The sequence below is a fragment of the Phalacrocorax aristotelis genome, chromosome 8 (genome assembly GCF_949628215.1).
Source record: "Phalacrocorax aristotelis chromosome 8, bGulAri2.1, whole genome shotgun sequence".
Classification (NCBI taxonomy): domain Eukaryota; kingdom Metazoa; phylum Chordata; class Aves; order Suliformes; family Phalacrocoracidae; genus Phalacrocorax; species Phalacrocorax aristotelis.
The window spans coordinates 39433380-39446521 of record NC_134283.1 but is presented as its reverse complement, the minus strand read 5'-3'; the positions used below and the strand labels follow the sequence as shown (position 1 = coordinate 39446521).

At 51.5% G+C, this 13142-nt stretch overlaps 1 protein-coding gene across 1 annotated transcript in view; it reads right to left on the bottom strand.

Moving 5' to 3' along the window:
- Positions 1-444: 444 nt before the first annotated feature.
- Positions 445-13142, bottom strand: part of FAT2 (FAT atypical cadherin 2) — a 48681-nt gene continuing 35983 nt past the window's right edge. Inside the window, exons 19-23 of the mRNA XM_075102664.1 lie at positions 12862-13007; positions 9107-9548; positions 6445-6598; positions 3922-4514; positions 445-3094 (exon numbers count right to left, since the gene is read on the bottom strand). Of these exons, the coding sequence (XP_074958765.1) occupies positions 2562-3094; positions 3922-4514; positions 6445-6598; positions 9107-9548; positions 12862-13007 (1868 nt within the window). The 3' untranslated portion in view covers positions 445-2561. The remainder of the gene's footprint in view (positions 3095-3921; positions 4515-6444; positions 6599-9106; positions 9549-12861; positions 13008-13142) is intronic.

The following is a 13142-nucleotide window of genomic DNA, read 5'->3' as shown; positions in this document are numbered from 1 at the left end:
TGTTTGGCTGTGGATGGGAATCAAGGCAGAGGTTGTATTTGGGTCCTTTCAACCCCTTTGCTCTTGAGCTAACAGATATAGGAGGCTTGTGCCTTCGTGAAGCAAGGAAGGCTACCGTGGGTCTGTCTCCTTCTTCTGGCCCTTATGGGATTCTCAAGGATGCATTGAACTTGCTGTCTTGGTACTTCTCTGAAGGTTCAAGAGGCTGGCGGTGCTGGTGTCCAAAATGCGCTGTTTTCACCTGGGCCGCCCTTGGCTGGAGCTAGGCAGGGATGTCCTATTTACAAGGTGTAGTGGGTTGACCCTGGCTGGATGCCAGGTGCCCACCAAATTCACTCTATTGCTCCTCTCCTCAGCTGGATAGGGGAGAGAAAATATAATGAAAGGCTCGTGGGCTGAGATAAGGAGAGGGAGAGATCACTCACCAATTACAGTCACAGACTTGACTTGGAAAAAAAATTAATTTATTACCAATGAGAGTCAGATAATGAGAAATAAAACCAAATCTGAAAACACCTTCCCCCCACCCCTCCCTTCTTCTCAGGCTCAACTTCACTCCTGATTTCTTCACTTCCCGGCCAGCAGCACTGGGGGATGGAGAATGGGGCCTGTGGTCAGTTCATCACATGTTGTCTCTGCTGCTCCTTCCTCCTCGGGGAGGGGACTCCTCACACTTTTCCCCTGCTCCAGTGTGGGCTCCCTCCCACAGGAGACAGGCCTCCATGAAGTTCTCCAATGTGGGTCATTCCCACGGGCTACCGTTTTTCACATGCTGTTCCAGCATGGGTCCCTTCCCTGGGGTGCTGTAGTCCTTCAGGAACAGATTGCTCCAGCATGGGTACCCCCGTGGGGTCACAAGTCCTGCCAGCAAACCTGCTCCAGTGTGGGCTCCTCTCTCCATGGTTCCACAGGTCCTGCCAGGACCCTGCTCCAGCACGGGCTTCCCACGGGGTCACAGCCTCCTTTGAGGTGCATCCACCTGCTCTGGCATGGGGTTCTCCATGGGCTGCCGGTGGATATCTGCTCCACCGTTTAACCTCCACAGGCTGCAGGGGCACAGCCTGCCTCACCATAGTCTTCACCACAGGGGAATCTCTGCTCCGGCACCTGGAGCACCTCCTCCCCCTCCTTCTTCACTGGCCTTGGTGTCTGCAGGGTTGTTCCTCTCACATATTTTCACTTCTCTCTCTGTCTACAATTACTGTTGTGCAGGCTTGTTCCCACACCCCACCCCACCCTGCCCTCCTTAAATAAGTTATCCCAGAGGCACTACCACTGTTGCTGATGGGCTCGGCCTTGGCCAGTGGCAGGTCCATCTTGATGCTGGCTGGCATTGGCCCTATGGGACGTACGGAAGCTTCTGGCAGCTTCTCACAGAAGCCACTTCTGTAGCCTCCTGCTACCAAAACCTTGCCATACAAAACCAATACACAAGGGAATCCCTGAGTTATCAAATAAAATCATAAGAGTTAAAAAAAAATCCAAACACTTTTAATACTTTCCAAAAGTCAACAACAAAAAAGTTACATCAACCAACCAACCAAAGAAAACCTCTCATGAAGAAATGATACATTCCCAAGCACAAGGACATACAGGCAAACCCAAGCTCAATAGCCTCAGTGTCCCATATAGGGCAGGAGATGCCACGCAGTGCTTGACAGTCTTTCCGGGATGCACTGGGGAGCCCCAGCTGGGTGGCAGGACCATGTACTGCTGTGTCAGCATGGGACCATGACAGCCATGGGGACACGTCTGTCCTCCCATCCTCAGGGGAAGATCTCCTTTACTCCTGCGAGTGCAGCCCAACTGGGCAGAGGTCTTGCTTTGCTGCTAGCTGCTCTGGTTCGAGTCTGTGGGTGGTTCCTGGTGTGATGAAGCTTGTTGCTTGGTTTTTCTATAGGAATGAACTCTTTTTTTTTTTTTTTTTTTTTTTCCCTCCTTGGATTCCTGTTGGCCAAGTGAGGGACATGGTGATGGGACCAGCTGCATTCCCTCATCTCTCTCCCTGTGTCAGGGAGCAGACATGGAAGAGAGGGTTTGCACCAGGTGATCCATTCCACTGGTCAAACTGTTGGAGCTCCAAGCTCCCCCTCGGAGCCAGAGCTGGGGGCAGGTCTGCTATCCCACCTGGAGCACTCCCAGGCTGTGCATTGCTAGTTCTTTCGCACCTTCACCACAATTGCTGCCATGCCTGCAGTGCTTGCCCTCCTCCTCCTTCTCTTCCCTGTGGCCAGGGAGCCAAGGGTGGGAGGAGGTAGCATGCTGTGGTCCTGCACGGCGTCAGAGGAAGTCCCCTTGGCAAGGAGGCAGGTTAGTCATTGGCATCCCAGGAGCATCCTCTGTGTCTCAGCAGTGGATGGAGCATTTCCCCTCTGTCTGCAGCAGGAGCACCATGGAGGGCACCATGGGGAAAGATCCAGCCAAATTACAACCCAGCTGTGCAGGGGGAGATGCCACAAGCTGTCGGGGGACATGTAAACCTCCTTTCAGTGGCATATGCCAGCCCCCTGCACGCTGTTCTGCATGGAGATGCACTTCTCATCTTAAGAATGAGCCCCCTGTTAAAACATCACCTCCTCGCAGCTCCCATAGTCACTCTCCACCATGTCAGAGCCCTCGTAGTTGGGGGGTGGAAGGGGCTGGGCTCGGATGCTGGGCTGGTGGCCCACCTCGCAGTCCGCGTAGGAGGGCTGGGCCACGCTCAGGCGCATGCTTACCCGCTTGTAGCCGGGGTCGGGCTGGTATGGGATGCCCTCACCCTGCACCAGCTGGGCTGGGTAGTAGCTGATGGCCGTATATTCATTTTGGCACTGGGAGGCTCCTGTGTCCACGGGGTTGAGTGGCAAGAAGTCTTCCAGGTTCTGGTTGCTGTAGCGGGGTGGGATGGGGGCCCGCTTGTTGCTCTGGTCCAGCGGGAAGGGAAAGCCCCCGTAAAGAGCGACTGGCTCAGCATCTGCTGGCGGAGGAGGTGGTGGAGGGAGAGGAGGGTGGGAGGAGGATGCAGGGGGGCCTTGAATGATCTCGTAGTGGGAATATTCCTGGACATCTGATGACAGGTACCGGGGGGGCCAGTAGGTTGTTTCTGCTGGGTAGACTGAAATAAAACAGATTTGTGTTAGCCGCAGTTCAAGCTGCTGTTTTCCCTCTCTTGCCCTCCCACTAATTCCTTCCATAGACTCTGAGCCTGCAGGAGATGTGGCAGACCAGGGAAGAGAGGAGACATGAAGACAGGGGAGTTGTAGTTGCTGCTTTGGGACCTGAGGGGGCCTGAGGGCACCCCTGGCTGTTCTGGGGCAGTGTTCCCACTGTCACATCCCCTACCCTAGCACCCAAAAGACACACTTCATCACGCCATCCAGATGCAAGAAGCTTGCATAATGAAGGGATGGGGGCAGAGCAAGTGATCCACTGGATCTCTCCCTTTTCCTCAAGTTACTCTGGTGAACTCTCTTCTAACAGCATCCTTTGGTGATGGACTCCTGCGCAGGGAGAAAGCAATAACCTTGCTGTCCAGAGCCATGCAAAGTGTTTCCATGAGGATGTGATATCTTTGCCTAGGAGCATTGATGTAAATGCCTCCACTAGAACTCACACTGACTTTTATTTTGTTAATTTTTTTCCCCTTAGCTTCACTTCACACAATTCTTTTGACCCAGAATGTGTGGGAATCCAGGCTATGCATTAATGGTTTCCCTGCTGATTGTGTACAAGACTGAGCAGGTTAAAGCTGAAAACTGGGATGTACTGGTGAGCAGGGAGGGATGAGCCAATAAAGGACCTGTAGCAGGGCTTGGACAGCATTTGCCTCTGCTTTGCTTGGCTTTAACTAAGGCTGTTGGTCCCTCAAGTTTGCAAACCTTTGATTCACTTCACAGAGGGAAGAGGGATGCGTAAGAGCAAGAAAAAGCTGTGGCTACTGACCCATCTCCTCCCTGGCCCAGGTGCACTTGATGAAGGACTCGTTGTCAGAGTTGGAGGGGGGTGCAGCGGGGGGCAGGTTGGGTGCCACACTGCACACAATGGTGCCCCGGTGCTTTGGGGTGTTGGCTGAGTTGAAAGTGATGAACTCAGGGGTGCTGGTAGTTTTGCGCTGCTCTGGCGTGGCCCGGTCCAGGTTGTTGTGTGCTGCATCGCTGAGGATGTTGAGCTCAATGGGAGGCACGGGTTGGGTGCCCACCCCCACGCTCTTGGAGAACTCACTCTTGGAGAGCAGGTCGGGGTCCTCCCGGGCCACAGGCTTGTGTGCCTTGGCCCGGTGGCAGTAGCGCTTGCGGATGAACACGAAGGCCACTGCCAGGATGGCCACCCCCAGGATGCCAGCTATGATCTCCACAATCTCTTCAGGGCCCACTGCCCACTGTGTGGGCACAATGGCAGGGGTGATGATGGGCTGTGTGCAGTAGTCCCCCTGGTAATCTGACGGGCAGATGCAATGGACGGAGCCCTGGTTGCTCACACAGCGCCCTGCGTTTCGGCATGGGTTGTCTTGGCACTCCTCGGCCAGCTTCTCGCACCTGTGGTGGGGAGAGGATGGGGCAACCACCATTAGCCTGGGGATGCACCTAAAACTGCACAATCCTAATCAGGGCTCTGACTTATGCCAGCCAAGGATGTTCCATCCTGCTGTGCTGCCCCTCTCTTGCTAGACTCATGCTATCTGGCTCTCCTGGCAGAGGACCATGATCCTTGAGAATAAAATGACACTTTTCAGGAGACCATGTTTTACAGGATGGCCCTATTTTTCAGTCATATGCAACAAATTAAAATGGGGGCTTCCCACCTCAGAGGAGTATTTGGAGTTTCTAGGGCTAACACATCATACAGAGGTGCTCCCATCCTGTTAAATTAGGGAGCCCAGGGTCACTCTAAGATGTGTTAACCTCTTATGAAGTCTCATATGTCCTCCAGGCTCTTTGGGGTCTCAGGGTGATTGGTGGATGTCTGCAGGTTGCAGCAAACATTTGGGGAACATCTAGCCGAGAAGTGGTGAATGGGCATCCTTGTTGGAGAGGCTTTTTTGGCATTTTATGGAGCATCTGCAGAACTGAGACTGAATTTCTGATTCCCTGTCCTGCCCCAGCCCACACAACCTAAACGTTCCCCAACAGTATAGGGGACCTCTCCTAACAGTAATGATCTCCCTGTGCTAGGGGGAACATGCAATGTTTTGTTGGCTTTCCTTCCTTTTTTTTTCTTGTTACTGAACAAACTCTGTGAGGTTTGGGGTCCTCTTGTTTCTTAGTGTTTCAGGATGTGTGAGCTGGTGTGTGCTGCATGCACCCACAGGCTTCAGCTGGACAGCTGGTGATTTCAGATATTACACTGCCACCTAATGCTCAGCTACATACTTCTTTCCAAGAATTGCACGAATAATTTCTGCCTTTGCATTGATTCAAAGGACCAGTGTTCATCCTGGCTAAATGACTAAGGCAGAAAGATGAACTGGGCATGATGCTGTTTGAGCCTGTGCTGAGCATCTCTCATCAGTTTGGGGTGGAGGCAGAGCAGAGGGCTTGCAGGGGCGGGGTGTGCATGGCTGTGGTGGGGAACACTGAGCAGCAGAGCAGCCTCTGGGCCTGGGTTAACACTCTAGCTCCAGATATTTGGCAAGTGTGCACTGACATTTCGTATATGGGAAATGTATCCAAGCTGTAACACTGGTGGTGAGAACTTCAAAGTTATACAAACTGTATGGTTCAGGGCCAAAGCCAAACACTCCAACACCTTGTGATAACGGGGTTCCATAAGCTGTCTGATGGGAGAAGGGGAATGGCATCCTGCACCTGCTTGTCAGCATACCCCGCTATCCTGAGCTGATCTTTGAATTGGATGAATTGTGGCTATGACCTGGCACAGAAATTCCCCTTGGATGAGCCCTGCAGAGCTGGTCCTGGGCAGAGACAGCCCCTGTAGCACCCAGGATAGGTGTCCCAGCTACTGAGGGAGGAGGCAGCTTGCAACTGTAGTAGCCATCCTCTCCCCAGCCCCAGGGTGTCCTCCTGCCACCCAGTGCAGTGCCTGCCCACATCTTGCTCCCAGGCAGCCCATCGTAGCCAAGCTCTGCACACACTGTGGGGAGGAGCAGCGTGTGGGGAGAGACTTTCCCCTTGCAAGGAGAGGTTTTGAACCTGCACCAAGCAATACTTCTGCAGGCATTCAAAGCATCTGTGAAGAAAGGAGATTTTATTTCTATTTTTCCTCCTGCTCAGAGAAGATGGGCACAGAGGGGCAATAGCCACATGATGGCAGAGCTATTTATGCCCTGGTCTGCTCAGCTCTGCCTTCAGACACTTCTCTGCTGCAGTGCTCAGGTATATGCAATTTACACTTAAACCCGAAGTGTCTGGTGAGCTCCAGAAATGTGCAATGCTCATTGGCAGAAATAATGTTTTCAGCCCACCATGGGAGATCGCCTGCCCCGAAGCTTGCCCAGACCTTCCTTACCTTTCGCCCAGGTACCAGTCAGGGCAGTGGCAGGAGTAGCCAGTGGCGGAGAGGGTGCAGGTTCCCCCGTGCAGGCAGGGCTTGGACTCGCAGGGACTGTCCCCTAGCTCACAGCGCTCACCAGAAAACAGCCCGGGGCAGATGCAGGTGTAACCTGGAGAGGATTAGACAGTGCCATGAAGAGACTGTATCCACATGGAAAAACTAGCAAGAACAAGGAGGAGCAGTGCTCGGTGCTGATGGCACTCCACAGTGTGCTCAACCCAGCTACCTAAGCATAGGTACTTGCTGCTGTTGGGCACCTGAGCCACCCGTGGAGGGCTGGTGGGTACATTACAGGACCTGGACCAGTTGCTGGAGGCTGGCTGGCTGCTCTGGGGCAATGCAATGGCACTAGAGAGCTATTTAAGCAACAAGTCAAGCCTGTCCTTTCCTGACAGAGAACCTCTTCTGCCAGCGATGTATTCAGGGCACTCCATTGCATGGAGAAGCTGGGGGACAAATTCAGGTTAAAGGAAGGGGAGCCCAGCTGGCTGATTCACAGTTTCTGACTCTGCTAAATGCAATCATCTGTAAATTATTGTTCTCTGAAGTCTTTGGTCCTGCAAGTTCTTGTGGTATGAAGTACCTGTCTCAACACGTTGGGTTTCTCTTGCTTAGAGGAGGTGTCTGGTTGCAGCCAGAGAGAAACCTGAGGACTAGGAGGGGGCTGCTACTGTTTGTGTTTTTTGGCTGCTGTTTAGTGTAGCCCTAAGCATGGGAATGTCCCTGGCTGTGCTGAGCTCCTGCTAGTCACTCGGCTGGTGGTGCCGTGTGGGCAGTTCAGAGTTTCCATCTTGCAGCACGCTTGAAAAGTCTTTGCTACTCATCCACAAGCTAAACATCCCTGCTTTAGAGCACAGACTGAACAAATGCAGACCTGTTTCCACATGCGTGGTAGAGTTGTACAACAAGGACATGCTGACACTTGTGCAGCAGGTGCTGGACATTGCCTGTAGGGCTACATGTGCCCAAACACACATGTTCCTGATGCGGGGGTTCACATGCGTTTGCACTTGTGGTCCTGAGTGCTGTGTTTGATGCGGTGACTGGTCTGGCTTTGACCCTTTCTGCACAGATGCGTTCTCACGCGGCCACGTGGCTTACGCGGGCTCGCTTGCACAGACATGTCTTTGCCGGTGCATGTGATCCCATGCCTGAGATCCCCAGGCAGAGTTTTGCATAAACTTGCACTTCATGCTCGTGGTCTCCAGGACAAAGCCCACAATGCTGAAGGAAGCCAAGCACCCAGGTTAACCTCACAAACTAAACGTCCCTTGAGCAACCCCTTCCGTGCAGTCATGTCCTGCATGTTTCTGCCTGGGACCGTGACCCACAGGCTCTTTCCTGGGCAGCTGCGCCATTTGCAGGATAGGTTGATCACCTTGGAAGGAAACTATGGGAAGGGCACTGGATGACTATTAGATTATTAGTGAGGGAGTGATTTTCCTCCTTCCTCCTCCCATTGTATGCTGTCTGCAAAGCAAGCAGGTGATGCCTTGACTTAGAGCAGAAATGAGTTTTCACCTCATGAGCTTTGAGCCCCTTCCAGCCCAGCCAGAGGGGATTTTCTGTGTGGAGGGTCTCAAGAGTAAGGCTGAGGCGTGAGTGCCAGCCAGGCTGTTTGGTTTAGCTGCATCTCGTGTCAAACAAGTTCACCTGAGCCAGGCAGTTGCTGAGCTGACAAGGCTGGGAATCTTGTTCCCAGAGGCTGCAGGCAGGGCAGGAGGAGGTGCGCTCCCTCCTCCATCCTCTCTTGATTGCTGGGCAGGGTGGGGGCTTTAGCAGTGGCTCCAGAGAGCACAGAGCTATGGGAGGAGCTCCTGCCCCACACAGCAGCCTAGAAAGCAGCCCTCTGCCCCAAGGAAGGGCCAAAGTGCAGATGGTATCTGTCTCAATAGACAAGGCATTATGGGGCGCAACCCCACTGTGCTGGAGGCTGGGACATGGGTGTAGGGCAGTGACACAAGAGTGGACATTGATGGGAATGGTTCCTCCCTCTGAGGCCACTGCAAACTAGCCCTGTCCCTGTGATACAGCTCACTGCGGAGAGACCCTCTGATGGAAGGAACAGGGCAGTGGTGAGACTGGCTTGGGAAAAGCCTGATACCAAACCTCTGCTGAGCATGTGCACCCCATGTTAGCCTGACACTCTTGGATTTGAGCTTACGGTTTTCCCATATCCCTTCCCATGGCCCCGGGGAGTCACTGACTGCAGTGGGAATAGACCAAGATCTTGGCTTGTTTCTGCCCAGATACCATCGCTACATGATCCCATCTTGCCTGATTCCAGCCTTGCTAATGGATCCTTAAGCAAAGAGGATGAGAGGGGTGGGTGGAATTTCTATTTGCGTTTGAGTTTTTGGCAATGCTGTGCTCTCCTAGGTCATGCACACTCCTTAGAAACGCCCTCCTGCCCTCTGGCCATGGTCTGCTGATGAGAGTCTGGATGATGATCTCATACCCCCAGCTGCTGCTGCACTAAGTCAGCTATCACTTGGGGTCTCCAGAACAGGGGACCTCTGATTCTCCTCTGGAGTAGCCCCTTGCATAGGGATGAATGGAGATGTTGTATCTTTCTCTCCCTTCACTCCTTATTGCTCTGCGTAGGATATTCACATACCTCCTCCATGAGTTTCAGAGCACATCCCGTTGTTGAGGCATGGGTTGCTGCTGCAGGCACCGGTGGGGGAGCAACACTGCTTTATTCCCACCTCCTCCATGACTTCCTTTGATTGCCCTTTCCCGGGCAGGAGAACCACTTCTCTGCCGTTGATTGCAACCACGTCCAGGCAGCCCCTGAACCCCCGTGTGACTCTCTGGGACTGGAGCGGTTGCCGGAGGCCCCCAAAAAGCAAGTCTCGTCTGCCCGTGGAGATGCTACAGGTCGCTGGCAGCTGGAGAGAGGCGTTTCCCAGTCCATCAATGAGCAGGCGGACAGACGTGTTCTTCACCTCCAGGAAGACTGAGTGCCACTCACCATCACTCACAAAACGTGCGGAGGAGAGGTTCCCGGTGTAGTTCCCACGGCAGCTGTATCCAAGTTGAGGCACTCCATTAACCATCTGTAAAACATGTCCCAAAAGTCATGGTTAGCTGTGATACAGGTGGCTGCTGTTCATGGTGGCTTTCAACACTTCTGCTGCTTGTTTGCCTCTCTTCCTGCCTAAGCACTGAGGGTGAAGATGAATCCCACCTTTCAGATTCCAGGAATTTCCAATGAGGCAAATGCAGCCCCTTTCACTCATATTAAGCTTTGCATGAATCAATGAAAACCTGTTTAAGTGACTGCAACCTCCTTTATTTTGCAAAACACCATCATCTCTTGCACCACCTCCCTGCAACCTTTGACCAGTGTGCAAGGAGGAACGCTCATCTTTCTGCATAACAGGGTGCAGAGCCATGTGTTTATCTACTGCAGCTGCTCACCCTTTCTCCCCGCCTCCTGAGCCTAATCAGAGCCCTGGTATGTAGACTATCTATAACTCCATCACCAGTCACAGGAGGACTCTTGCTCTGGACCACATGGCCTTTATTCTGTTCTCACTGTCTGGTTAGTGGTGGGGAAGGTGCTGGAGCAGTTCCCCCCTTGGCATGGGTGAGGGTTCTGAAAGGACCTTGGCAAGGAGAAGCCCTGGCAGCTTTCTCTGGAGGAGGCAAGGAGGAGTTGGGAGACAGAGAAAAGGATTACTATTGTACCCGGCTCCTAACCAGCAAGCTGGAAAGCCAGGCCAAAGCTGCTGATAGGTGTTGCAATCCAAACCTTGATCTCCAGCAGATGGGAGGGAGACAAGATACTGAGGTTCTAGAAGTGAGCCACACTAGTGTCTTCTGGGACATCAGAAATTCATATCTGTGGCCCAAGATTCATCTTTAAAACTCATATGGAGGAAGGAGAAAGGAAAGGTTAGCTGTGTTGTTTCAGGCTGAAGTCAGGAGTGAACCTCTTTCACGCTTTTCTCCCAAGTGCTTTATTGATAAAACCTCCCTCTCATAGAAGCCAAGAGCCTATGGAGAAGGAGAAAAGAGGTGGAATGAAACATTCATGGAAAACCTGCAAAGCTTGCTATGTAACATCAAGCAATTCATCCCAGGCAAAAGAGATCTCCATGGGGAGCATTAGAGACAGGGAGGCACGGTGATGCTTGGAAGAAGCTAGAAGAGGAAGAGTGATTATGGGCTACACTGAACTCTGGAGGAACCTACGTACAATATGATGAGGCTGCTCTGGAGGGATCAAAAGCAGAGCAGGACAACAGTTAACTCTTAGAGAAGTCCACAGTATAATTAAATCCTTGTGGGAGGAGAGAGCAACCGCTGAAGGAAGGAAGAACTAGATGCAACTGGCACATACCATGGAAGGGCCTCAGGGCAACGTGTGTAAATCTCTTTGCACAATTGGCAAGCGCACAAGAGAACTTTGTCACTTCCCCTTATCTTGAGAAACATTATTTCGCTTCAGATGGGTCTGTAGATTGGGCTTATCAATTTCTGGGGCTGGGAGACAGCTGAAAACTCAATTCCCTGGAGCAAGAACTAACAGATTGCCAAGTCTTTCACAGCTTGCCTGGTTTGCCATCTTGCTGCACCCTATTTCTGAACATCAGGAAAGCTTAGTGATTGGAAGGGCGATGATATGCATGCCCTTGGGAGAACTCATCCTCTTCACCCAATCTACAAACCATCAGTTATGGTTCTTTTAAAGCTTCAGCTCACACCTAGAGTACTGCAGTCCACAAAGCTTAAAATCTTGAGGGATTCCTTCAGTTTTTTCACACCAGATGGTCTAAAACTATTTGATCCCTGAGATATTGTTAATAAAGTGAGTCAGTGAAGAAATGATTCACAGGCAACTTTATGGTGGAGGCTTTATGAATGTTTCCTATTGAAAAGCTTGTGGAGACATCTGCATACAGGAGATCATGGGCATACTGAACTCCATCAGTAATGAGTCTTTTCTCCCTTGACTCTATGTGTTAGGCCTGGCTCAATAGAGCTTCCTGCCATCTCATTCTTTCTGAGCACCATCCTGAGTGCTGGGCTGCTTCTGAACTACTTAGTGACTCTTCTTCCAAGAGACAGGGCAGAAAGCTGGAGAACCTTCTTGAGAAGTTTTCCTTGTCAGCCCGTTACAATGCAGCTTAAAGTCACTATCAGGGATGGGTACAGGGTGTAGGAATGATGTTTCTCTGCTCTTGCTCTTAAGCAGCGATGGCTGTGGCAGCAGGAGCTTGCAATATGTACTTCGAGCAGGTCTCTGGGCATTGGCTGCTGTGCAGCTCCCTGTCTGCCTGGGTCCTTTATAACAGTGGAAAGAAAATGATTCCAAAATAGGAAGCTGGGGTGGTGAAACCACGAGATGGGGTGAGGGAATTCAGGGACAGGGTGAACACTTCTAGGTGGGTTACAGTGTGTAGATCTAAACGTGATTAGTCTCAGGGACAAATCTGTGTAAGCTGGTAAGTATGTTCTGTGATCTTGGTCTCCAATTAGTCCAAATTTAATTGATGAGAAATATACAAAAATCCTATTATTTAGTCATCTGCTGCTTTCCTTCTGTTGCCAAAGTGGAAGCGGGAGATAGTCTTTGAATGCTGGGTTGATTGTGCAACCAGAGGGAGGAGAGCAATCAGACTGAAATGTTCCTGGCTCTGTGGCTGTCTTAAACATTGAAACTCCCTGAAGAAAGTGGTTGGAAAGAGTGGGGGGTTGAGATAAGACTCCAGTTTTGTCTGTTCTGTCCCTTACTGTAAAGGACCTTTAATGTGTGGTCCATTTGATTAGATGCATGTGCTTTGGTGTGGGTAAAGGCTGGTGATATCATTCCCATTCTCAGAGCTCCCCTATGCCCTCCTCATCTCTAGTCTGTTACCCCAATCCTCTAGCCCAAAGTGGCTGCCTCCTCTGTGTCAGACTGAGCCGTAACATGGTCTGGCAAATGGTTTGTGTGCTCAGTGAGAGTCTGACCCAACTCCTAAGGTCTGGGGGGGCACATGCCTTTTACTACAGTGGAAGCAGACCGGTCTGGGGAAAATCCCACCTGGTAAATTCTTTGCCCTGAGACGTGTGTTGTAAGAGAGGGATGGAAAACCAAGCAGTAAGGAAACAAGGTGATGTAGATCTATGATATGGGTATATGCTGCCTTTGCACCAGAGACCAGCACGTGCATTCACAGGTGTAAAAACCAATTCACTAGTGGTGTGTGCAGTAATTGCCAAACAGTGCTTGGCTCTCACTGGGTCTTCCCAAGTCTTATATTTTAGCTAGTTAATTACTAAGGGTACATATTATTGCATCCTCCTTCTGTGATTCTCTTCCCTGAAACAGTAAGTGTTTTTTTACACTTGAAAGAAATCCTTGTGCATGGCAATATGTACCTCTAAAGTGGCGTGGTCAGTCCCGTTAGCGTAGAAGACGACAGCATGCAGCTGGTGGGTCTTCAGGCGAAAGTGCATGTGCCAGGAGCCGATCTGTGAGTGCTGGTACCAAATGTAGCTGTGGCCCCCAAACCTCACAGCCGTTCCTGGAAGGAGAATGAGTGAAAGGTCTTATCTTTGTCACACTTTGAGACTTTGGACTGTAGCTAGCCTGGCGTCTTTTCCCAGCCTGACACCATAACTGTCCAGGACCAGTCCTGTCCACAGCAACCCATGTACAG